Genomic DNA, 27,422 nt, shown 5'->3' on the forward strand with positions numbered 1-27,422 from the left:
TTCCTCCAGGGTACTCCGGTTTCCTCCCCCGGTCCAAAGACATGCATGGTAGGTTGATTGGCATCTCTGGAAAATTGTCCGTAGTGTGTGAGTGTGTGTGTGCCCTGTGATGGGTTGGCACTCTGTCCAGGGTGTATCCTGCCTTGATGCCCGATGACGCCTGAGATAGGCACAGGCTCCCTGTGACCCGAGGTAGTTCGGATAAGCGGTAGAAATGAGTTTCCCATCATTTTCTCAAAACTACAAGCACAATTTCAAATATTTAAACATAGGCCATAGACCATCCATCATCATATTGAGATGTACAGGAGTTCCTAAAGACCACCCAGGACCATGCACTACCAGGTTGCCACCGTTTGGTCCTTGAGCAAAGCCCTTAAACCCCAAGTGCTTATTTGTGTAAAAGTATAAATAAAATCAAAATACCATAAATGGAAATAGTGAACGTCCAAGGGTCACACTGCCTCCCCATTGGACTGCGACTTCCACTATGATGGTGGCATAAATTACATAAGAATTTTGTGGTTTTGGAAATCGTTCTCATCTTCTCCCTCCTCATCCACCACCTCTGACACAAACTCTTCCTCCTCTACCATCAATTGTTTGTAACAACATGCAGCTGATTCTTAAATTAGCTTTTAGCACATTGTGTCTAAGAAGATCAGAATGGTTTTATGTTTTAATAAAAGAGTTCAGACTATTCACAGTTTGGTTCTGAGAATGGACTTTACTTTTTAAGTAATTAAAAAACTGTAAGAAAGCTGTTCTTAAAAATGTTATGTGCCTGAGAAAAGCGTGCAAGAGAGAGAGAGGGGGGGCAGACAGAAAGAGAGAGGGGGGGGCAGACAGAAAGAGAGAGAGAGACAGAGAGAGAGAGAGAGAGAGAGAGAGAGAGAGAGAAAGGGAGAATGAGAGAGAGAAGGGGGGAGACAGACAGAAAGAGAGAGAGAGGGGGGTGGCAGACAGAAAGAGAGAGAGAGAGAGAGAGAGAGAGAGAGAGAGACAGAGAAACAGAGAGAGAGAGAGAGAGAGAGAGAGAGAGAGAGAGAGAGAGAGAGACAGAGAAACAGAGAGAGAGAGAGAGAGAGAGAGAGCGCGCAGCTCCTGTGCGCCACTGAACCCTCAGCTTTCTTTCCTCATGTCGCTTCTCAGAAAGTGGATAGTGGATGTTCTCAACATTTGGATGCTCAAGCGATCCTCAGTTTGTCTTCAGCTTCAAATCTTCAGCTTGACGGAATGGTGCAAATGAACTTAAACCTGAAGTTTTAAGAAGTTTCTAAGGGACTGAGTGAGAGATCGGAGTGTAACTTTGCGGAACACTTTGCGGCTCCTGCGCGTAACGCGCGCTCCTTATCGTTTTTTGTTTTTTTTTACCTTGAGCTGTGATTGTTTTTGTTTGTTTGCTTGTTGTAACTCTATTTCGATCTGATCCTTTATTCTGTACGTCATGGAGCGCAGTAGTTTCCTCCTGTGTGTTGCTGCACTGTTGCTGCACGGATGCATTAGTTCAGCGGGATCTTACACACCACCGACACACACTCAGCACGCGCGCGCCGTCAGCAGACACAGGTGAGCAGATAGAGTGATATACTGCCAAAGTGCATCACACACTGTAAAACGTCTTGAAGTTCATTCCTGGGAAGAAGTTATGTCTGTGATGCCACTTTCGGGATTAGTGCATGGTTTCAAACTTCAAGTCTATAGCATCATGAAAATCACTGAGAAGCCACATGACATGAAGCAGAAGTGGATTTCAAATATATTCTGTAATGTTTTTACTGGGAACGTTTTCTCATCTGTCCCATTTTAGAGATCATACATGACACCATTAATGGATACATTCTTGTTATCATCCAAATGCGTAATAGTTGAAATGTATTTCTGAATCAAATGGTTAGAGAGAAAAGAAAGAAACGAAAGCCACAGTGAGTAAGAAAGCTTTAAATCAGTGGTGTGAGGGGAGGATGAGTGGAAAGTGTCAAAGAGTCAACAGGAAGAGAGAAGAAAATCACCATGCCGTATTGAGGGCATGGAATGTCCCACAAAAAAACATAAAAAATTTTATGCATTAGTTTATAGTTCTGGGGGTCACGGTGGCTTAGTGGTTAGCACGTTCGCCTCACACCTCCAGGGTTGGGGGTTCGATTCCCGCCTCCTCCTTGTGTGTGTGGAGTTTGCATGTTTCTCCCCGTGCCTCGGGGGTTTCCTCCGGGTACTCCGGTTTCCTCCCCCGGTCCAAAGACATGCATGGTAGGTTGATTGGCACCTCTGGAAAATTGTCTGTATTGTGTGAGTGTGTGAGTGAATGAGAGTGTGTGTGTGCCCTGCGATGGGTTGGCACTCCGTCCAGGGTGTATCCTGCCTTGATGCCTGATGACGCCTGATGACGGTTCTAACCGTCACTAGAAAAACTAAAAAGTACAGTAGAGAGTAGAGCTGCTAAGAGATGCCATCATACTCTTCTGTTTCTTGGAGACTGGGCTTTTTTTTATTATTATTAAAGCATCCGTTATTATGGATTATTATGATTCCAGGCTGATGATAGAAAGTGACAGAAAAAGTAAATTATCCTACACAATACTCACGTTACTAATACACCTCCTTACCAATGAGAATCAGGCCTATAGGTTTAACATTTAAGCCGAAACGAAGTCACACATATTCTTTGCATGCACTTCAAACAATATATTTAATAAATGTGTGTGAAAATGTGTAAGATAGATCAGTGCAGTAGAAACTAGATTTGTAAAGTTCGTCGCGACAACCTTTGATGTTGGCTTTGATGAAGCAAATGATGTGCTTTATGGAGGTGAGTGGACATAAGGGACAGTGTTACGTTTAGAAGCAAGTGGACAGAAACATTTGGAGGCAAGTGGAGACGAGCATGTGACATCATCTGAATACTCTTGAGGAAGTTTCCCTCATTGGGCTGAGTGTTTTGATATGTCACATGTCTATGTTGTGCTAATTTTTGATTTTCATGTGACGTCACGTGACGTCATCAGAATACCCGTGAGGAAGTTCCACTCGTTGTTCTGAGTGTTTTGATATGTCACATGTCCATGTTGTAAAAAGTTTTTTGATTTTGCATATTTTGGGGGCGGGGCTGCGGCACAACCGAAAGGCCAGTCGGTACACCAATTTAAAAGTTTGTTCAGAGTATCACCCTAAAGGAGCTGGTCGAGTTTGGTGTAGATAGTTCAAAAGCTTGCCGAGTTATAAACCTCCATAGTTTACAATGGGAGTCTATGGGAAAAAAGGCCAATTTGAGACCCGGTACCGGAAGTACTGGTACTCAGATCGCTTAGAAAAGTAACAGCAACAAACTTCAGACCAGCGTCTACAACATATCCGAATTTGGTGCATGTGGCTCGAAAGCCCTAGGAGGAGTTACTCTTGATAAATTTTTGTCTAAGCTTAAATAGGAAAACAGAATGTTGGCTTCTACAAAGCTACATAACAAGTCATGTTAAGACTACATAGTTCCTTAACTGTGGAAAAAGGTTATAATGTGGTAGAATATATATATATTTAAGCAAAAGAGCTGAAATTGGAAGGAGGTTTGACCACATAGGTTTTTTTTTTCAGATTTGTTCTTAGACAAATTGTGTGAGATCAATACGACAGTCATTCAGCCAAAATCCTCTTTCATTCACATACGTGAATGAAAGAGGATTTTGGCTGAATGACTGTTGTAGACTGTTCCAGTCTAGCTGTGGAATGGAAATCGACTTATCAGATATTTTCAGTCACTTCAGTTTATGTCTGAACGAAGTCTGGTATAAAATGAGTCAGGCTTTCAGAGTGAGTCGTTTGTTTTTCCCTCTGTTGGGATGACCTTACACAGAACACCATTAAAATCTCAGAGAACCAAAAGGGGTTTTATAATAAGAAATATATCTTCCCTAGTAGGCTCTAGGTTATAACAGAAATATTTATGAAACACTCCAAATTCTTAAAGCTCAGAGTGTCTACTTTCATTTGAGATTCCTATTCAGCATCACTGTGGAGTGTGAAATTACAAAGACATTCAATATTGAACATGGACACGTCCAAACAGGAGCAAATTTCATTTATTTGGCCTCAGACATCGGCAGCTCTCACACAAAATGTTGTATTGCACTAGAAACGGGGCACGGTGGCTTAGTGGTTAGCACGTTCGTTCGCCTCACACCTCCAGGGTTGGGGGTTCGATTCCCGCCTCCACCTTGTGTGTGTGGAGTTTGCATGTTCTCCCCGTGCCTCGGGGGTTTCCTCCGGGTACTCCGGTTTCCTCCCCCGGTCCAAAGACATGCATGGTAGGTTGATTGGCATCTCTGGAAAAATTGTCCGTAGTGTGTGTGTGTGTGTGTGTGTGTGTGTCCTGCGGTGGGTTGGCACTCCGTCCAGGGTGTATCCTGCCTCGATGCCCGATGACGCCTGAGATAGGCACAGGCTCCCCGTGACCCGAGGTAGTTTGGATAAGTGGTAGAAAATGAATGAGTGAGTGAGTGAACTAGAAACTATTCTGTCATTGTAGATCAAATTCAGATTTCATTCTTTTCAGATCGTGCTCTGACACACAGCAAACAAATCCCTGAGAAGTTGCTCATAGTAACATTGTTTTTATTAGTAAAACGATTAAACATTGAGGTTTCTCTACGTTTCTGTCAAAACTAGAGATTCTGAAAGGCCACCATTTGTTTCATGTAAATAAATAAATGCATGTCGGTTTGTCGATTCAGTGTGTGGGCGTGAACATTGACGTATATTTTGTTCGTGAGGGACTGTTGATTGACAGCTGCATCAAGAATAACAGCAGTATTGTCTCTATCCAGATCCACGTAGCTCATTTGAGTGAGCATAGTAGAATAGACCGCATGCTCTGGGATGGTGTATGCAGTCTGAGAGCACTATTTTCATTACAAAAATAGTTCATTGTGTTCTGAGATGCTCCGAGCTCAAAACAATCTGGTCATTTACCTCTGAACTCTCATCAACATCTTGTTTTGTTTTTTTGTACTATTCTGTGTAAACTTTAGAGACTGCTGTGTGTAAAAATCCCAGCAGGAGATTACAGTTTCTAAAATACTCAAACCATCCCATCTGCGATCATCAACCATGCCACAGATAAAGTCACAGAGGTCAGACTTTTTCTTCATTCTGGTTTTTGATGTGAACATAGATGTAAATAAAGCTCCGCACCAGTATCTTCATGATTGTATGCATTGTATGCATTACTGCCACATGTTTGGCTGATTGGGGAACTGCATGATTGCGCGGGGGGGCACGGTGGCTTAGTGGTTAGCACGTTCGCCTCACACCTCCAGGGTCGGGGTTCGAATCCCGCCTCCGCCTTGTGTGTGTGGAGTTTGCATGTTCTCCCAGTGCCTCGGGGGTTTCCTCCGGGTACTCCGGTTTCCTCCCCCGGTCCAAAGACATGCATGGTAGGTCGAGTGGCATCTCTGGAAAATTGTCCGTAGTGTGTGATTGCGTGAGTGAGTGAGTGAGTGAATGAATGAATGAATGAATGAGTGTGTGTGTGCCCTGTGATGGGTTGTATCCTGCCTTAATGCCCAATGACGCCTGAGATAGGCACAGGCTCCCGGTGACCCGAGGTAGTTCGGATAAGCGGTAGAAGATGAATGAATGAATGAATGATTACGCAGGTGTTCCTAATAAAGTGGATAATGAGTGTATTTCTTACTTCTAATATAAAAAGAAGTCATATTTGGTTGTGGTACCACAAGATAACCATTTATTAGAAGGCAGATAAAATGAAGCAGTGTGTTGTGGAGAGCTGTATAGTGTGGAACATCACTAAAGGGGTTTAAAACATCACTAAATCTCACTATATAAACAACAGCGGTTACTGAATAAAAGAGCGTCTAGAAATCAGTATCAGCGATCAGTGTTTTTATTAACATGAAAGCCAAGAAAACTGCAGTGAGCAAAGAGGTCAGTGTTTGAGTAGGTCTGCGACTTCAGAGTGTCTGTTGGATCTCCATTTTATTTGAACAGATGACGTTCTCTCTCTCTCTCTCTCTCTCACTCTCTCTCTCTCTCTCTCTCTCTCTCTCTCTCTCTCCTTCTTTACTTTGACATTTTAAGTGCTTGGGCCAAAGTTGGGCTTCTAGATGGATATCCTGTGTGATTGAGGCATCTGTAAATGTGACTACATTTGGATACAAAGCAAGTGTTTTCTTACTGGGTTTAATGCCAGTCACAAAGTTTATTAAAAACGCAGTCAAAAGAATTAGAAGAAATTATGCACCATCTAGCTGTCTGATACTTAGTAGTCCAGTGGATCCCAAATTCTGTAGGGCGCATGTTACTCTATACAGCAGGGGTGTCAAACTCAGGTGTAATTATATTTGGCCGGCAAGATCATATCGAATGTGCATTACAGCTGGCTAGCTGCATGCTCTGCTAATACTACAAATCCCAGAATGTCTTGCCACTGTATTGACGCGTAGTCACGAACAGCAAGCGCCCCTCATTCTCTGTTGAGTCGTTAACAACCATGTTACAGTCACATCGGGCAAGTTAACTCCACCCTCCACAAAAATGGCCAAACGAAAGATGGACAATAAGAGCTTTCAAGACAGCTGGGAGGCAGATGATCTGTTCACGAATATAAAGGACAGACCTGTTTGTCTTGTGGGCGGAGCTAACGTGTCTGTAACGATAAAATATAACATAAGAAGACACTAGTCGAAAAGTTGGATTTTCATTGAATGAAATTATTATTTTTGGTTGTTTTTTTTGTTGGTTTTGAAAAAGATTCACTTCAAAAAGGAACTTAAAATAATCCAGTGAGAGGCGTGATTTATTTTATTTATTTAAATAAGAAATGAACACCACTGATGTGTCTTTTATTATGTAGCTTTGTAGAAGCCAACATTCTGTTTTCCTATTTAAGCTTAGACAAAAATTTATCAAGAGTAACTCCTCCTAGAGCTTTTGAGCCACATGCACCAAATTCGGATATGTTGTAGACGCTGGTCTGAAGTTTGTTGCTGTTACTTTTATAAGCGATCCGAGTACCGGTACTTCAGGTACCAGGTCTCAAATTGTCCTTTTTTCCCGTAGACTCCCATTATAAACTTTGGAGGTTTATAACTCGGCAAGCTTTTGAACTATCTACACCAAACTCGGCCAGCTCCTTTAGGGTGATACTCTGAACAAACTTTTAAATTGGTGTACCGACTGGCCTTCCGGTTGTGCCGCAGCCCCGCCCCCAAAATATGAAAAATCAAAAAACTTTTTACAACATGGACATGTGACATATCAAAACACTCAGAACACTGAGGGGAACTTCCTCAGGAGTATTCAGATGATGTCACGTGACATCACGTGAAAATAAAAAATTAACACAAGCCCAATGAGGGAAACTTCCTCAAGAGTATTTAGATGATGTCACATGCTTGTCTCCACTTGCCTCCAAATGTTTTGGCACCCTAGCTTTCTGTCCCCATGCTTCTAAAATAACACTGTCCCTTATGTCCACTCGCCTCCATAAAGCACCGGCCTTTGCGAATACTTTCTTCATCAAAGCCAACATCAAAGTTTGTCACGACGAACTTTACAAATCTAGTTTCAAATTGAATTTCTTATGTGTTTGTAATATCAAGCTCTGGTTGTTCCAAATCCTGTGTTCAAGCAAAACTAAAGTTTGTTTCCTTATGAAAAAGGTTGAACATTACGTATCAGTTGCAGTTCATTTTTCAATAAATATTCAGTTTGGCCCGTGACTTTATCTCAGTTTTATATTTTGGCCTAATGTGACTTTGAGTTTGACACCCATGATATATAGTCTCTGGCCCTCTTACGTGCTTGACCAAGTCCAGTCTTGATTATCTGGTGACAAATTTATTTGGTCTAAAGCAATGGCAGAGAAGAAACCCAAAATCAGCTCTTCCTTCTCGGAAGTGGTCATTACTAAAATATATTAATCATATGTGGAAGTCTATGACAGAAAACCATCTAAAGAAACAAGTGTACAGTATTCAGTCAAATTGTCCACTAGAGTAACATATCGTCACTGTCAGGCGGAATCCTCGTATCTCCAAAACCGTTATTTTTCAGGAAATTATAAAACGCTGTACCTTATCTGCAGTGCACAGGGTTTAGTCCGCGTTGCAGTGGATTGTCTTGCGCTAAATTCCTGTCCTCAGACGAGCACCAGAACTAGCGGGGGTCAAGATTATTTTTTCTTTCAGCCCAGTGTTTTGAAAACATTTACCTCAGAAGACGTGTTGATTCGTTGCGACTCTTCTTGAGGAGAAATATGACGTGAAGCTCTCCCGCGGAATGAGAAAGAGGTGGACAGTTGAAGTGTCCAATGGAGTTATGAGATTTGCGCTCAAGATATTTTCAAGAATTTAGATTGGTTAATAACTTGTAAAAATAACAAACCCACGTGGGGACTGACCAATAGCATCGATATGTGAAAAAATATGAAATTGACCAAATTTGGACATACGAGGTTTCCGCCCGACAGCGACGATATGGAAACTTTTTTGTCAAGTGTAAGAGAACTTTTATATCTATATAAAGGTATATATGTATCTATTATCATATACACACCAGATATCATATACACACATTCCCCTATGATATATACAGTACATGTAGTAACAGAGACAATTATCATACGTATAGCCCACTTTTCACAGAAAGTTACTGGCTAGGTGTCGGGTCCATCTTTATGTTATGGTGATGATGTCCACTGCCAGGTGGGTCAGTCTGGGTTTAGACAGGGGAGATATCTATGACATTGCTCTATGTCGGACAAACAACAAAATTGGGTGAAATGCACCTTTCTGGTCATTCTGGACAGAACCTACCTTGGTGGTCCAAAAATTAGGAAAATGTGGCCATGGCCTGTGTGCCCTAATTACTTTATTATTTTTTATTGTCCAGAAACAGTAATAGAGTGGAACTGAGTACCATGACAATCATGGGCCATTGCATCCTGTCCTAGCAGATGGTTAATTTGATGATAAGTGAAAGACCACTTGTGCCTTGCCAAAACTTTCACATATCTGAATTTAGAACTACTCCCACGTTCTCCAGACCATGTGTGCTGCATTGACATTGATGTTTCAGAGAATGTGTCATGTGTCAGAGAACACTAACTCTTGGTGCCATCTGACCTTGTGCCACCCTGGGGATTGATGTATCTGACATTCACAGCAAAGTCTAAACAGAACAGCATGTGGCAATGTCTCAATTCCTCAGCACCTCAGTGGCACCACACTGTCTCCCAGCTAGTGAGGTAGGAAGGTCCTTGTCTTGAAAAACGCTGAGCTGGAGATCATACCCCTCTCCAGCAGGTCCAGTGTAGCCACTGCTGCAGCTGCATAAGCAATTTTAGTGTCCTCTGCACGGAGCCAGTACCACACATATTCAGCAATCTTCCTGAATTTGTCTAGCAAGCACCAAGCTTCCCAGCAATGAACTGTCACCTTTTTAGAAAGCTTTGTTCTAAGTTTACGATGTGTGTGGGGTAAGTGGATGTGTCCCTGCTGGCCTATTATTTGAAACAGTCATCCAGTGTTGCAGTATTCTGATACCTCTGACCATCAGAGACCACAGAACTGATTGCAAGGAACATTCACAGCACTAGACATAGGTATTGTAGAAGGGTAGGATTTTAAGGCACTTGGCCAATGGTTATGCGGCATAGGAGAGCGTTTTTATTCAGCTTCTTCACTATCTGTTTGATAGCTTATGAATTGTCTCTGCGAGATCTCACCAGAATATCCTCAATGTTTAAATAACCTTGATTATGTTCTAGTTAGTGGGCACGGTGGCTTAGTGGTTAGCACGTTCGCCTCACACCTCCAGGGTTGGGGGTTCGATTCCCGCCTCCGCCTTGTGTGTGTGGAGTTTGCATGTTCTCCCCGTGCCTCGGGGGTTTCCTCCGGGTACTCCGGTTTCCTCCCCCGGTCCAAAGACATGCATGGTAGGTTGATTGGCATCTCAGGAAAATTGTCCGTAGTGTGTGAGTGTGTGAGTGAATGAGAGTGTGTGTGTGTGCCCTGCGATGGGTTTGCACTCCGAACAGGGTGTATCCTGCCTTGATGCCTGATGACGCCTGAGATAGGCACAGGCTCCCCGTGACCCGAGGTAGTTCAGATAAGCGTAGAAGATGAATGAATGAATGTTCTAGTTAATAATAAAGGAGTAACGTCTGCTTTTGATGTGAGCTGGGAAAGTTCTGATGTCAACAGCACCCTTGTGATTTTTGATCACATAAGAAAGATTGCAAATTTGTTTAAAGAATTTAGACATGGATAAACAACATAGCTTCATATGAGTATAAATAGATTTTGGATGGAGCTCTTACACTTAATTGATAGATATTTATGACTATGGACTAGAGAAGGAAGCTGACCCCAAACCAGTAGACCCTACACAAAGCCTAAGCTGCTTTGTAACAGGCTTCATTTTAGGGGTGATTTCAATGGTGAGTTCCTCGCACTGATGGCCCTAAAGAGCAGGGGCAGTGGCCTGATTTTGTCTCTCAAAGAGCCTGTCACCAAGACGCTCAGTAGGGTGGGAGAAGCTGAATCAGAGAAGAGACCATCAAAGAGGTCTTAAGTCTGACCTGTATGCCTTCTGGTGACCTCTAGACCTTAGCTTTCTGCTAAACAAAACAAATGGGAAAATAAAACTTTTGACAGGCCTTTGAAGACATTGTATACTTAATCAAGACGAGCTTTATGGAAAATTAACAGATCACAAAAGGTAGCTCGTACGGTAAGTAGCTGTTTAGGTGGTTGAGATCTACGTCTATGCTTCTTATTTGGTGCACAAATGCATGAATGCATTAGACTGCTGTCTAACATTAATTTTACATTTTCTATTTAGTGTGTTGTCATTTCTGAAGATTTTTGTGTGCTGCCACAATCTTTGAAAACATGCTTTTACAATAAATAGCCCTTAAGACAGAATTTGCAGCAGTGTGTTAGTGTGGCCAAGTAATCTTAAGATTGTCATACGTTTGCTTGTGTATAAAAGCAATATGCTGACAGGTGTTGCCTTCTAGTTCAGTTAAGTTCCCCTATGTGTGAAGGTTTGTGTGTGTGTGTGTGTATGGTTCCCTGCAATGCACTGTTCCCACTTGGGTTGATTGAATTCCCTTGAGGTCACACAGGCATGATGGTTTCTTTACAAAGCTTTAGCAAGAATCCTCACAAGCAAGCAAATGACTCAGGGTAATCAATCATACTTTACCTCTGTATATTATATTTGATCATTCACCCATTAAAACGGTTGACATCATTTAAAATAGCGGACTATCTAAGTGTTGTGCCTCAACAGGATGGTGGTTACCTGAACCACTAATAAATTTGGAAAATACTGCAACGTTGTTGGCAAATCCCAAACTATGACTGTGAAATGATATTCCTGTTGCTCACCAGAGAGAGATTTGCTTCTAGAATAAGAGTAATTGTGTTTAGTCATCGCTTAGGGGAAAAGGAGGGCAGTGTTTTGGTAATGAGTGATACAAAAGATATTTATAGATCCTGCATGTCATGCTGAGAAAAGATATTTTGGTGTGCAGCAGTTCCATAGAAAAAAGAAATAGCAGCACTAAAATTCCACCACACCCTATACCAGCTACACACACACACACACACACACACACACACACAAACACACAGGCAAGTCTTAAGCTACTTTTACGGTGGCCGAGAAATGCAAAACCAAATGACAAATACAACGACAAAATAAAGTACAAATCGATAAAGGTAGCTATAGTTTGGCGGATGGAATTCGTACACCGATTGGACGAGACATCTGTCACTCAAGATATTCAAGAAGTAGAAAATTGTGTATCTAATTTTATTTCTCGTATGTTAGTATGGCATTCCATTTAAACAATTTTGTTTCTGATAATAGCTAGATGTGTCTAGCAACTGATGCAAATACAGTACAGTCGGTTGACAGAGAAGTGACTACCAATGGAAGTGAAGACAGTAGAGTGCATGTGATCTATGCATATATAATGTACACTGGTGAAATTTATACCCAGTGAAATCTCCATTTAGAATGTTTGATTTTAGCCTAATGAAAACTGGAATGCTAGGTGCACCTTTAGTAGGAACGTCTACTGACCACTTCATCGTACAGAGACTTAGAGACTGAATACTTGCAGCGGGAAAAGTCTGAAGGTGTGACATTTCTGCTTTTCTGCTCACCATAGATGTAACATGGTTTATTTGTGTTACCGTGGGCTTTCCTGTTAGCTCAAAACAGTCTGCTCATTCACCTCTGACCTCTCATAACAATAAGGAGTGTTCCGCAGATCTATCGCTCATTCAGTGTTTTTTTGTGAGGAGGTTCAAGAGGTTGCAGGCTGCTCAGGTACTTGTTCAGTCTCTTGTCATCTCTAGACTGGATTACTGCAACGCACTGCTAGCAGGTCTACCTATGAACGCAATCCGTCCTCTGCAAATGATCCAAAATGCAGCTGCACGGCTTGATTTCAACCTGCCAAAGTTCTCATACCACCCCGCTGCTGCGATCCCTCCACTGGCTTCCGGTAGCTGCACGCATCAGATTCAGAACACTGATGCTGGCCTACAAAGCCAAAAACAGACCAGCTCCCTCTTACCTCAAAGCCCTCATCACTCCTCACACTGCACCCCGCACCCTCAGATCTACCAGCACTGCTCGACTGGTTCCACCATCTCTCAGGGTAAGAGGCAAGTATACTACAAGACTCTTCTCTGTTCTGGCACCAAGGTGGTGGAACGAACTTCCCCTAGAGGTCCGGACAGCTGAGTCACTGGATATTTTCAAGCGGCGGTTGAAGACCTACTTATTCAGGAAACACTTCAACTAGCACTTCTTTCCTTATCTTTTGCATTTAAAAAAAACCCAAAAAAAACCAACCTTTGACACTTTTTCATTGTAACTTTGAACAACTGTTTTAAACTCATGGTATCTTAAGTATGTAACTTAGTGATCCAGCATTAATGTATTCAATGTTAGAGATTTAAGCACTTATGTACGTCGCTCTGGATAAGGGCGTCTGTCACATGCTGTAAATGTAAATGTAAATGTAAAATATAAGATTGAACTGAAGCTCTTGACATGTAACTGCATGATTTTGTGCTTTTATTTTGCCACAAGATTTGCTGTTATGACAGGTGTATATAACAAAGAGCAACTAATAAACAACTAATAAACAGTGTACTATGTGGTGACCTTTAAAAGTCCACTTGTTCCACCGAAGTCCACCGAATGTCACAGGAAATCAGCTGTGACGTTTATAGTGATTTCTTTAAGGACATACAGACCTCGTCCTTCATCGATGTAGATCAACTCTTCCTCTCTAAATTGCACTGGCTGTCAGGGCTGTCAAGTTTTGAAGACAGGCAAGTGTGACATCGCTTCCCCCCCCCCCCCCCCCCCCCCCCCCCAAAAAAAGGGGGGGGGGGATTAAGGATCACTGCAGGCCCGGCTCCAGATATGAGATGAAAGGTGGGCCAAGTGATATTCCAGGTGGGCCGATCGGATTGGGGGGGTGGGCTGGTGGGGTTCTTTAATGCTTTAATCTCTCATGTCTATAGTTTTAATACCATATATTTAAGACAATTGTTAGGGTTGTTTGTTATTGTTGTGTTTGTGTTTTCTTCATTTTTTATATTTTTTTGTACTTTTGTGCTTTTGACACCATCGGAAGCTGCAGATGAACTCGACTCATCCATTTTTCCGACCTCATTGCCGCAGATGGATGAGGAGGTGGTAGCTGTGTCCTGGAGAGCTAAAGTGGTTTTCTTTTGTCCTTTCGGAACAAGAAATCTGAACATGTTGTATTTTATTAGGCTATATATAGTGTGTTAATCAAGTTCACTAATAGTTCTAATAAAGTTACTGTGACTGTCGTTTATAAGCACGTCCGTTTACATCAAAGGTTGCGTGAATGTGAATGAATGAGTTGTCTGTCTGTCTGTCTAGGAGGGGAAAAAGGGGGTTGGGCAGAAATTAGAAAATAAAGTATCTCGAGCTGAATTGAATATCGCACCAATTTTGTGATTGGCTGTTATGTGGTGTGGGGCCAGGGTGGGCCAAGCCTCTGATTGGGTGGGCCAGGCCCACTCTGGCCCCCCCCCGTGGAGGCGGGCCTGGATCACTGACCGCAATTTAACCAAGTATTTGTTCAATTTTCATTTATTAATTTGTGTGTGTGTGTGTGTGTGTGTGAGAGAGAGAGAGAGAGAGAGAGAGAGAGAGAGAGAGAGTAGAAAGAGAGAGAGAGAGAGAAAGAGAGAGAGAGTAGAAAGAGAGAGAGAGAGAGACAGAGAGAGAGAGAGAGAGAGAAAGTAGAAAGAGAGAGAGAGAGAAAGAGAGAGAGAGAGAGAGAGAAAGAGAGAGAGTAGAAAGAGAGAGAGAGAGAGAGAGAGAGAGAGTGTGTAGAAAGAGAGAGAGAGAGAGAGAAAGAGAGAGAGTAGAAAGAGAGAGAGAGAGAGAGAGAGAGAGTAGAGAGAGAGAGAGAGAGAGAAAGAGAGAAAGAGAGAGAGAGAGAGAGAGAGAGAAAGAGAGAGAGAGAGTAGAAAGAGAGAGAAAGAGAGAGAGAGAGAGAGAGAGAGAGAGAGAAAGATTATGACTGGTGTTGTTTATTGCAAGTGTTTGTTGCCTTGTTGGACTCCTTTATCATTTGTAATGTTGCTCCCATTTAAAACAGTTCGGCTCAAGCCCAGACATTTTTAGGGTCATGATTGAAGACAATGTCCCGTCCAGAGACAAGCTGTTTAGTGTTGAGGTTTTTTTACAAACTGACCATCGAAAATACCCTCTCCAATTTTTTTTTTTCATTGGTTGTTGCGTTAACTCTTACCCAGATAGTGCTATTTTCTGATTGGCTATTATATAGCCTCTTATTTTGATTGGCTGATAAGTGTCAGGCTCGAATAAGAGCTCCAGGGGAGACGCGCTTGATTCCTGCCCGGTTCCATAGAGACAGCGGTGCGGACAGATAGCTACATTTTGGGTGCTGAGGCTTATTAAATATATGAAATATATGGCTTATCAAAAAGTTTTTCTGCGTGAGAAATACGATGTGTGGCAGGAGAGCGGGAGAAAAGACCGAAATGAGTGACTGTCACGCTCCATGCGTGACACTTGACAGCCGTGTATTATGAATAACAGTTGTGCCTCTCTGCAGCAGATATTGGATAAAAGCATGGCCAGACAGAGACCCCGGTTGCACCTTTGTCATATTAAATCTAAGAATTATTAAGCACGTGTCCTGTCTGCGGGATAAAGTTCAGGGTCTGAAGCCTCCCCAATGTTGATCTTTGCATCTACCTGCTGGGTGCCTCCTCTGGGAGAAAACAAAATGGCTGCTGTGACCTAATCAGAGCTAAGGAAAAAGCAAAAGGAACCCTGTTGTTTACCCTTAATTTGTGTGTGTGTGTGTGTGTATTCAACAGTTACTGTAACTTGCTGTATTTCTCTGTTTGTCTGTCAACAGGAACTGGTGTGCCTATGTGGTGATGAAATCTGTTAGCTGTGTAATGGAAGATGGAGTGGAGACCTTCGTGAAGCCTGATTACCAGCCGTGTGGTTGGGGGCAGTGCTCTCGGGTTGTGGCGTAAGTATTGCTCTGGTTCTTAAAAATACGGAGCAGGTTCCCAATGACCGTTCTAATGTTCTCATAGAGCAGCGACTTTGCATAGAAGCAAATTGAACATTTTTAAATCATGTATACAGACCAGATCATCAGTTCTTACAGTATGTTTGTTATGATTTTTTGGGGGACTGACAATAAAAGACATCAAGGTGTCATGTACTGAATCTTTATGTTTGCATGAGCCATGCACATGTCTAATGCGTGACCAATGTTGTTTTAACCGAACCGGAATACACAGAGAGAATCAGCAAGTACGTCTCAGAAGAGATTTCCATGATCTGTAGGGATTAAAACGACATGCAGGAAAGTGTAACGAAAGAAACGTTTCTATATACGATTGGAAAGTAGTTTGAAGAAAAAAAAAAGTTTAAAGTAAATAGCCGAAGAGAAATAATAAAGTGTTCAATGTCAAATCTGATCAATTTTTAAATTCACTGCAGTCTTCCACAGCAGAATTGATGGCAAGTCTGAAGACCCAAACCTATTTCGATCTTTCTAATGGAAGAGAAGTGCTTTCCTTCACTCACTTCCATCCATTTAAATATGAAGATATTAAATATTAGAGGACATGAAATATTAAAATATGGTTCTAATAACAGCAGCTTATACATTTGTGCTTATAGTAATTCTTAATTATTAATTTCTTAATTCTTAATCTTTCATTCGGACATTTTTTGTAATTTGGCTCCATCTTTAGGCATTTTCGGGTGCTTATTTATTTTTTACTGCCATAGCCATTAAAAGAGCTTCCTGGTCCTCCTTTGCTCAGCATTTCAGCTTCAAGATCTAAGAATTCAAGCAGTTGTATATGTTTTTACCTTTTTTCCTCATTGCAGCATACAATACAGATGTTTAACCTGACATCTTATGCTAACTCTGGTATATTATAAGCAATATGTTTTTAAGATCAGTCTTTCTATGTTCACTGAATGTGTTTAAATATATGTGTTTAAAACTTTCTTAATTGATAGATATCGGACCTTTAGAAGACCAAAGTACAAGATTGCTTACAAAATGGTGTCAGAGATGGAATGGAAGTGTTGCACCGGTTACTCAGGTGAAGACTGCACCAACGGCCCCAATGGAGACCCACGGCTCAACAACAGTGGACCTTCTACATCTGGATCTAGCACTGGGAATGAACAGAGTGGTGGAAAAGGTACAGAATTCTGTATAGTATATTATTATAGTATAATATTATTATATTATTAACTAGAACGTATATTTCCTGAAGAAAATATGAATGGTGCTTGCACGTGGCAAAACACCGATTTAAAACTTTGTTCAGAGTATCACCCTAAAGGAGCTGGCCGAGTTTGGTGTGGATAGTTCGAAAGCTTGCCGAGTTATAAAGCTCCAAAGTTTATAATGAGAGTCTATGGGAAAAGAGGCCATTTTGAGACCCGGTACCGGAAGTACCGGTACTCGGATCGTTATAAAAGTCATAGCACACCTCTCCTCAATGAGCCGGTCGATTTGACACGTCATTCATGGGTCTAGGACAAAAGCTGCCGGACAAGACAAGTTTTGTCCGGAAGAGTATGCAGGATAGTAATAATGTTGCTTTGCAGGCCCCATTAACTAGAACGTACATTTCCTGAAGAAAATGTGAATGGTGCTTGCACGTGGCAAATCCCAGAGGCTAGTCGAGACGAGCATGTGACGTCATCTGAATACCCCTGAGGAAGTTTTCCTCATTGTGCTGAGTGGTTTGATATGTCACATGTCCATGTTGTGCTATTTTTTTATTTTCACGTGACATAACGTGACGTCATCAAATTACACGTGAGGAAGTTCCCCTCATTGTTGTGAGTGTTTTGATATGTCACATGTTCATGTTGTAAAAAGTTTTTTGATTTTGCATATTTTGGGGGCGGGGCTACGGGACAACCGGAAGGCCAGTCGGTACACCAATTTAATCATTTTGTATAGAGTATCACCCTAAAGGAGCTGGCCGATGCCACTTTGAGACCCGGTACCGGAAGTACCGGTACTCGGATCGCTTAGAAAAGTCATAGCACACCTCTCCTCAATGACCCGGTCGATTTGACATGTCATTCATCAGTCTAAAAGCTGCAGGACAAGTTACGCGCCAAAGTTTTGTCCGGCACAATAGTAATAATGTTACTTTGCGAGCACCATTAATAATAGACCCTTTAGTTCAGGCAGTATATCTACTGTGTCTGTCTATGGTTCTGTGTAGTTAGTGCCTACAATATTTGAAACATATTTTGACCAAATGTAATTGGTGAATTTTGAATTAGGGCCTGTTCACCCCTGGAAGTGGACTGCTGAAACACAACTGTTTATACCTAGCGTTGAGAATGAGTCTCCTGTGAGCACCTGAGATCTGATTTCATACATCATTTCCTCCAGGATGCAACCATAATGATTGGAGCCTATATTGTTAAAATGAGAAATTTGCAGCAACGTTTTGATTTACATAATCATCAGGACCGGCATTTATCATTTACCTTCTATCCGTGATAGGGCTTGATGACATTGTTGGCATATGTAGTTATACAGGATTGTCAGGGTAAACTACACACTCAAGCTACATTTCCAGTTTAAGTTCTAGACTCAGCTGCAGACTGCTGGAAGTACAGAACCAAGCCAAAAGCTATACAAATAATAGAGTTCCCATATTTATTGAGTGTTTTTATTTTCCCAGGCAGTGGCGATCATGATAAAATCATCCAACTTGAGGAAAAGATTCAAAGTCTGACTGATAAACTAGATAAAATGCAGTCCACATTAGAGGGAGTGAATCAAAGACTACACGAAGAGTCACATGGAGTCCACATCGCTGACGCAGCGCAACCAGAAATGAGAGAAACCATTAACAGTATTCAGACCAAGCTGGATCTGCTTGACAACATGACGCAAGTGCATGACAGGACCCTCGTCAGTATAAACAACCATCTGGTCAGTGGCAGTAATGCAGGCAATGAGCTAGACAGAGATGATCAATACAGCAAAATGAAGGATGAGATACTACGGGAACTAGAACTTCGCATCACGCTCTCCTGCTCCGCCTGCCAGAGTGGAGTGGAGAACATTCGGCAGCAACAGCAGGAGGACAGGGAGAGAATCCGTGCCCTGGAAAAGCACATAAGTGTCATGGAGCTTCACCACAAGCAGACAGTTGAGGTCTTGCAGAGGGATCTGGCCCAATCACAGACCTGCTGTGATGGCTCCATGGCGGACCTGGAAAGGCGAGTGGGTGCGGTTGAAAAGAAGGTTAGTTCCACTGCAGAAGCATATGACGTCCTACAGGGGCGCATTGAGAAAGAGTTGAAAGGAACCAGTGGGAATACAGGACGAGAAAAGGGATCAGAGGAGAAGCTAAACAGTCGGTTGAGAGAGCTGGAGCGCCGACTGAATGGAACAGTGAGGAAAGCTGAGCAGAAATGCTCTCACACCGAGACCAGCATGAAGGAGTTTCTGCAAAGAGAAATCAGCAAGATACGGAACTCTGTTCTTAAGCAAGATCATTATGACCTCAGACTTTCTAATATCGAGCTCGACATGAGGGACCTAAAGGATAACGTCAATGTCCACACTGATCGACTAAGTGAGTTGGAAAATAAGACATCTGTCTTCGACAGCAAGTTGTCATCAGTGGTTGTTTTGTGTGCAGATACATGTGCAGCACAAGAAAATAAGACTGAGGATGTTGTGAAAACATTAGAGTGGAAAGTCATTGCCAATCAGGAAGACATCCAGAGGTTTGACACCAGGCTGAAAGATCTCTCTGTGTCTGGTGACTCCATGAGGAACCACATTTCAGACTTAAGCCACAACGTTCAGGAAATCACGGCTCTGGTGGGTGAGAATGGAGAGAATTTTAATAAGATTGTCGCAGACGTGGAGATATTAAGGGCTAACTGTGACAGTTGCAGTACTGCTTTTAGTGACATCGAGAACGAACTCAGGAGCTTGAAAAACACGACCCTCAGAACCTTTGAGAAATATCAAGGTGAATTCACCAAATTGCACAGAAAAGTGAACTCTGATGAAAGTGCATGCTCACAGGTCTGCTCCAACCTGCAAGAGGAAGTGGGCAAGCTTAAAGAGGAAGTGGAGAAATGCCAAGAACAATGTCAGATTAGTAGGACTGAACACCAGAAACACATAGATGGTCAGAATTTCATAATTAGCACAACAGTAAAGGAACTCCAGTCCGTTCAGGGTGAGCTCTCAGGAATCAAGCTGAACTTTAACTCCATCAATGACACCGTGAATAAACTGGGTCACACCATACAGAGACACGGAAGCACTATAACTGAAATGGGTGCTACGAAGAATAAAATCTTTTCACAGATCGACAAGATCCAGGACGAGCTGGACAAGCACCTAGAGGACAGTCAGGAACGGTTCAAAAACATTAACAACAACATTCAAAATTTCAATAGCAATCTGTTGGAGCAGATGGGACAATGCAAACATGCTGGTGAGGGGCTGCAGAAGAGGCTTTTAAAAATGGAGAATATTTGTGGCAGACTGGAGTCACTATCAGAGAATCTACAGCAGATCAAAAATATAATAAACAGGCAGGTTTCTGGACTGTGGACCGGTGTTAATGGACTCAATGCCACCGTCAGTACTCAGGGAGAAGCCATACACAACATTGAGAGCGTTCATTTGGAGAATATCCATGGCAAGATGAACAATTTTAACTCCACTCTGCTGGATATAATGAAAACATTCCACACTTTCACCAAACAGGACTTTATCGGTACGTACCCAGAAATTCTAACAAGAAAAATCGTGATATAATTGCTGTGTCATTTGTTTCCTATCACACCTCTGTGTGCACCCTTCTTATTATTTTTAGCATTTTTAGTTTAAAGTTAGAAGAATCCTGTGAAGGGCTAAACATCGACAACTCTTCAAGGATTATGTAACCAAGACAGAATGACTCTTACAACCCTAAAGACAACCCTAGTGTTCCAAACTGAAGGGAAGATTCATACTGTATACCAGATGAAGAGTCATGTGTTTTGTCTCTCTCATCAAAATGTCTCTTGTTAAACAACTACATTTAATTCTTTACAGTATCAAAACAAGCTTTCGATTATCATTGTAAACGTATTTCAAAATGGTAATATTTTTAAAAACCATAATATTCCCATTTTGAAATACGTTTACAATGATATTTGAAGAACTTGCAATAGAAAATCTGTTTATCTGTTTTATTGCAGGACCTCCTGGACCACAAGGAGAGAGAGGTCCAGAAGGTTTACCAGGTCCTAGAGGTCCCGAGGGCAGACGAGGTCCTCAGGGCATATCAGGGATCCCAGGATCAATTGGTGTGCCAGGTATGCAAAGAAAACCCCAAAAAACTATAGAAACTTGATTTCATTTACTACTTAATTAAACCTTTAAATGTCCTTGTTTTGCTTTTTGCAGGCCTAAGAGGAGAAAAAGGTTAGTGTTTTAATGCTTTTCAAAGTCATTCCTTCACACAGATGAAGTGCTTAATTACAAAACAAGTAAGACTTCACTACCCTACACTACAAACTAAAGCAATAAGCCCCATGCCGTGATTAGAGAACAGCTCAGGGGCCTAGTTAGGCACAACTAGGGATGGGCGTTTTCCGCAAATATCACATTCGAATATTTGAGCTCACAAAAAACGAATATTCGAATATTCGTTTATTTAAATTAAGTTTAATGAGACAGACGTTATTTTTCAGTAACATTTATTGTTTCCGTCATTTTTGAACAAGCTTATACACAATAAGCTTAAAAAATACGCTACATCGTGTTTTGTAGCTGAAAACCTTTAACAATGTGTGCAAACAAACAAAAAAGTACAGAACAAAAGCAAAAAAGTGGCAAAAAAAAAATCATCGCCGAAGAACTGGCTCAGCCTTTTCCGAGCGGGCATTGCCGCATCCTCTTCATCGTTGGTGGCGGCGGCTGCATCGGCGCCAAAAATATAGCGAAATTCGAATAGCATTTTTATTTATCGAATAATTACAGCAGACCGAATGTTCGACTATACGTGCACACCCCCAGGCACAACATGGAGCTTATTGCTTTTATAAAACAGTTACTAAATAAACCGGGCAAGGTGTCATAAAAGGAACACACAGCGATAAAAAATCCAATAATATATTGTTAACAAATAATCATTCTTCTGCTAAGGAATGCATTTCTTCACCAATATTTATCAGAATGTTTACACAAGTTATAAATGCTGTATTCTGTTATACTCCAATCCAGTAGGAGGTGTTAATGCAGCTTTCCAATATTGAAAGTTAGAGAGCTTCATATACATCTGAGTGCCACTTTAAATGTGTAACAGAATGGTTAAAGTGAGTTAGTTACCATGCTGCCAAACTGTAATTTGTAAATATATTTAAAAGAACACATGGCTGTTGAGGTTAGATGAGGTTGAGGTTAGTTGTGAGGTTAAATACACTGCAGGGGACACCATCTTTATAACGAGTGCCATTTTCACCCGACAGGTCCTCCGGGAGATGATGCAAAAGTACCACGGCTGTCCTTTTCTGCAGCACTTACACAACCACAGGTTCATGCAGGAACCATTGTCTTCAACAAAGTGTTTGTCAACGAAAGGTTGTCTTACAGTCCGCACACAGGTAGGGCGACATGTTGTAAAAATCATTCTCTAGAAATTAAGATTATCTAGAGTTTCAGATGTTCAGGAGTCAAGCATTATATCTCTTTCTACCAGAGGCCATGATCATGTCCCAGTCCTCAGTGATGGTTAATATGAAGCTCATATTAAGGTAGACACTCAGAGCTTTAGGAATCTGTAGTTATTTATAAGTATTTCTGTTTTTACCAAGCCTACTCAGGGTGATATATTAATAGAAAAGTTCTGAAACCCCCAAAACACTTTTGTCCCCTGCATAAATTTTGGTATCTTCAAAATAAACAGTGATATCAAACTCATTTCTGCTCTTGAGATGCCTAAGTGCTTCATTATAAACATCTTACATTTGAAGGTGTTTATCTTTAACCAGATAAACCAGGCCCGGCTCCAGATGTGAGATGAAAGGTGGGCCAAGTAATATTCCAGGTGGGCCGGTCGGATTGGGGGGTGGGGGTGGGTGGGTGTGGGGGGTTCTTTAATGCTTTAATCTCTCATGTCTATAGTTTTAATACCATATACTTAAGACAATTGCTAGGGTTGTTTGTTATTGTTGTGTTTGTGTTTTCTTCATTTTTAATATTTTTTTGTACATATTTTAGAACTATTTAGTAACTTTATATATATAAAAAGGGTTAACATGTTTATTTTTACATTCTCTCTTTTTGCATTTGTAATATTTTTTTGACCCTTTAACAGATCTTGTATCAATTAAGTAACTTTAGATTTGATAAATAGGGGCAATTCTTTTAAAATAACTATTTACATCAACTAAAACAAACTTGTTACTTGAGTGATGCATGAACTGTAGAATAGAAAATAACGTATCTTGAGCTGAATTGAATATCGCACCAATTTTGTGATTGGCTGTTATGTGGTGTGGGGCCAGGGTGGGCCAAGCCTCTGATTGGGTGGGCCAGGCCCACTCTGGCTCCCCCGTGGAGCCGGGCCTGAAATACACACGTCTCACACTGAAAGCTAACCGAGTCCTGATTTATTTTATACCAGACTTGTGTCCAGAAAAATATTCTGACTGAAAATGTCCCATAATTCTATTTCCATTCCAAAACAGAACACCTTGTAAATAAAAACAAGGGTTAAATTGTGATTTGTTAATCGTAACTGATTAAATTCTGTAATTTCTCATAATAATTGATGTAAATTATTTGAACAGGTATATTCACAGCACCAGTGAGTGGACGTTATTTCTTCAGCGCAGTCTTGACTGGTCAGAAGAACGTGAAGATCGAGGCAGTGTTGTCGAAGTCTAACTACGGTATTGCGCGTGGAGACTCAACTGGATACCAGCCAGAGGGTTTGGAGAAACCTGTTGCTGAAACAAGGAACACTCCAGGATCCCTGGTCATTTTCAACATCATCCTTCCCCTGGAGGTCGGAGACACTGTGTGCATTGACCTGGTCACGGGGAAACTGGCTGATTCTGTGGAACCTCTTACCATGTTCAGTGGCATGCTGCTGTATGAGAACGTGGACGCTGTGGTATCAGAGTGAAATGATTCGGTGAAATATTCAGGTTTATTGTTGCCACCTATTGTTAATATTTGGTGCAGGTGATTGATTTTTTCAAGAGCAATGAAAGCATTTGATTTGACTCGAACATTTCGGATCGATCACAGTGTTAATAATAATTAATGTTTATGCAGCAAGAAGATTGTACTGTGTCAGTGGCTTAGTCTTGAAATTTTAACATGAAGCTCTCTATCATCAACCATCCAGGATCTATGTAACTCCCCCAAACTACTGCTTTTACATTTGATCTATTTTAAACATGCAATTTGGAGAGAGAGAGAGACAGAGAGAAAGAGAGAGAGAGAGAGAGAGAGAGAGAGAGAGAGAGAGAGAGAGAGAGAGAGAGCACAAGAGCAATGTGTCTGCTTAAGGCTCCATTCGATTTTCCCTGAAATGGCAATAAGAAAGCTGCCTTTTTTTATTATTTTATTTCTTTAAAACTCCATATTTGGTTGGGAAAGATTCACACTCTTGCTTTAGTGACTACAATTCAATGAGCAAAACCAAACATAAAAGCAAAAATAAGGTTGTGTTCTTATGAGATATTTCAGATCATATATGGACATGAGAAACCCATGAACTGTCAGTGTGCTTTTTAACAAAAAACAAGATCAATAGCTCCAACATACTGCAGCTTTGAAGCTCACATCCTGTTCATGACTTTGTGAGAAGGAACAGAAGGAACATTAACACTGAATCACTCAATGCAAGGGATTGTGCTTTTCACTGTGACTGTTGTGAGAACAAAAACTGGCCTCTTGAGCTAAATTAACCCAAAAGAATAAAAAAAGAAAAGGAACCAGATCTTGTAAAGCCACTGGACTTGTTTCATTAAACAATAATATGTATATTTTGAATTATACTCTGAATTCTCATAGTTTCTTTACAGTATTATTGTTTAAATACAGTTTAAGCATATTTTATTTGTCATCCAAAAAGTTTGCAGATGATCTTTAAAGGTGCTTTTTATTTTTAATTTTTATTTTTTGTGGATGTTACCATTTATAATCTTTTCATTTCTAACATTTGGCAAAAAATACACCTTTATAGACATATTATAGATATATTGTTTTGTGTGTGTTTGTTGGTGCGTGTTTGTGTACGTGTGTGTTTAATAAAGATAATTATCACATTATTTGTAAAATACTGGATGCTGGACTCAGTAATATAATGGTGAAGGACGGCTGAGCATGGTGAACCTGCTGAGGATGGATTATAGACAGCGGTAATAGTATAGAGAAGTATAGTACAGAATCCTCTAGTGAAGTATAGTGTAGACTAGTGACTAGTGTAGTGTAGCATAGTGGCTTATAGTATAGTGTAATGTAGTATTAAGTAGTATAGTATCTAATAGTGTAGACTAGTGTAGACTAGTAATTAATGTAATGTAGTATAGAGTAGCATTGTATAATATCTTATAGTATATTATAGTGTACTGTAATATAGAGTAGTGTAGTGTAGTATAGAGTAGTGTACTATAGAGTAGTGTAGTATAGTGTAGTATTTTTTTCAAGTTTCAAGTTTATTTGTATAGCGCTTTTTACAATGGACATTGTCTCAAAGCAGCTTTACAGAAAGTAAACATAGAACAGAAGATAAGCATAAGGAGTAATATAGAGAATTAATATAATAAAAATTCAAAATATATATAGTTCACAGTGTGTGTGTACGTGTGTATGTATATGTGTTTATCCCCAATGAGCAAGTCTGAGGTGACTCGGGCAGCAGTGGCAAGGAAAAACTCCCTTAAATTGGTAAAGGAAGAAACCTTGAGAGGAACCAGACTCAAAGGGGAACCTCATCCTCATATGGGTGACACTAGATGGTGTGATTACAAATATACATAGTATAGTGTATTGGAGTGTAGTATAAAGTAGTGTAGTGTAGTGTAGTACAGAGTAGTGTAATTTAGTATAGTGTAGTATAGAGTAGAGTAGTGTAGTGTAGTATAGAGTAGTGTAGTGTAGTATAGAGTAGTGTATTTTAGTATAGTGTAGTGTAGTATAGAGTAGTGTAGTGTAGTGTAGTATACAGTTTTATAAAGTAGTGTTGTGTAGTGTAGTGTAGAGTAGTGTAGTGTAGTGTAGTGCAAAGTAATTTAGTGTAGTATACAGTAGTGTAGTGTAGTATAGTGTAGTGTAGTGTAGTGTAGTGTAGTGTAGTGCAAAGTAATCTAGTGTGGTATACAGTAGTGTAGTGTAGTGTAGTGTAGTGTAGTGTAGTGCAAAGTAATTTAGTGTGGTATACAGTAGTGTAGTGTAGTGTAGTGTAGTGTAGTGTAGTGTAGTGTAGTGCAAAGTAATTTAGTGTGGTATACAGTAGTGTAGTGTTGTGTAGTGTAGTGTAGTGCAAAGTAATTTAGTGTGGTATACAGTAGTGTAGTGTAGTGTAGTGTAGTGCAAAGTAATTTAGTGTAGTGTAGTGTAGTGTAGTGTAGTGTAGTGTAGTGTAGTGCAGTGCAAAGTAATTTAGTGTGGTATACAGTAGTGTAGTGTAGTGTAGTGTAGTGTAGTGTAGTGTAGTGCAAAGTAATCTAGTGTGGTATACAGTAGTGTAGTGTAGTGTAGTGTAGTGTAGTGTAGTGCAGTGCAAAGTAATTTAGTGTGGTATACAGTAGTGTAGTGTAGTGTAGTGTAGTGTAGTGTAGTGTAGTGCAAAGTAATCTAGTGTGGTATACAGTAGTGTAGTGTAGTGTAGTGTAGTGTAGTGTAGTGCAGTGCAAAGTAATTTAGTGTGGTATACAGTAGTGTAGTGTAGTGTAGTGTAGTGTAGTGTAGTGCAAAGTAATCTAGTGTGGTATACAGTAGTGTAGTGTAGTGTAGTGTAGTGTAGTGTAGTGTAGTGTAGTGTAGTGCAAAGTAATCTAGTGTGGTATACAGTAGTGTAGTGTAGTGTAGTGTAGTGTAGTGTAGTGCAGTGCAAAGTAATTTAGTGTGGTATACAGTAGTGTAGTGTAGTATACAGTATTACAAAGTAGTGTAGTGTAGAGTAGTGTAGTGTAGTATAAAATAATGTAGTGTAGTATACAGTAGTATAAAGCAGTGTAGTGTAGTTTAGAGTAATGTAGTATAGAGTAGCATTGTATAGTATCTTAAATAATATACAAAGATCAGTGCCTCTGCAGGGGTCCATGAAGCTAAGTGTGCATGATTTATTGGATAATCAAAGTTATTATATTAATTATTGAGTTTTATTTATTAGTCTGTTTGACTGGTCAATTGAATTGAATAGTTTTAATCCGAACTTCATTTGTACACAAAACAAGTAAATAGTCGGCTTGGACTGAATGTGCTCTGCTTTTGAAAAATGTAGGTAATAAAAAGAAAAAGAAAGAAAAACCTCCATGGCTTCAATAATTAAATATGTTAGTACACTTTTGAAAAATACACCAAATATTTGAATCGATGTATCATCTTCAAAAAAGGTTTTTTTCCCAGTAAAAGGGTCCTGGCTAGCAAAAGTTGGAGAATCCCTGCTGTAGACAGGACATTAATGTGGGATGTGCTTAGTTCTGGGGACCTCTTGTGTCAAAAGCTGACATTTGCAGCATGAACTATTGGTTTCAAGACTCTTACTCATTCCATGGTGGACCTGGAGCTTTCTTCACCCAGTTTCATAACTTAATAAATAAAACTG

At 40.6% G+C, this 27,422-nt stretch overlaps 1 protein-coding gene across 2 annotated transcripts; it reads left to right on the forward strand.

Annotated features, from left to right (window-relative positions):
* Window positions 1-1,082: 1,082 nt before the first annotated feature.
* On the forward strand, window positions 1,083-24,922 carry emilin1a (elastin microfibril interfacer 1a). Of its 2 annotated transcripts, XM_060866882.1 has the most exons (9): window positions 1,084-1,569; window positions 15,473-15,592; window positions 16,603-16,790; window positions 18,303-18,563; window positions 18,594-20,369; window positions 20,836-20,952; window positions 21,044-21,061; window positions 22,108-22,242; window positions 23,431-24,922. In XM_060866882.1, the coding sequence occupies exons 1-9, from the start codon at window positions 1,448-1,450 to the stop codon at window positions 23,766-23,768; spliced, it is 3,075 nt and encodes a 1,024-aa protein (XP_060722865.1). In that variant the 5' UTR covers window positions 1,084-1,447; the 3' UTR covers window positions 23,769-24,922. The 2 variants fall into 2 exon arrangements, with proteins under 2 accessions (XP_060722864.1, XP_060722865.1); XM_060866881.1 differs by having other exon boundaries at window positions 1,083-1,569; window positions 18,303-20,369.
* Window positions 24,923-27,422: the final 2,500 nt, after the last annotated feature.

Source organism: Tachysurus vachellii, chromosome 3 (genome assembly GCF_030014155.1).
Source record: "Tachysurus vachellii isolate PV-2020 chromosome 3, HZAU_Pvac_v1, whole genome shotgun sequence".
NCBI lineage: Eukaryota > Metazoa > Chordata > Actinopteri > Siluriformes > Bagridae > Tachysurus > Tachysurus vachellii.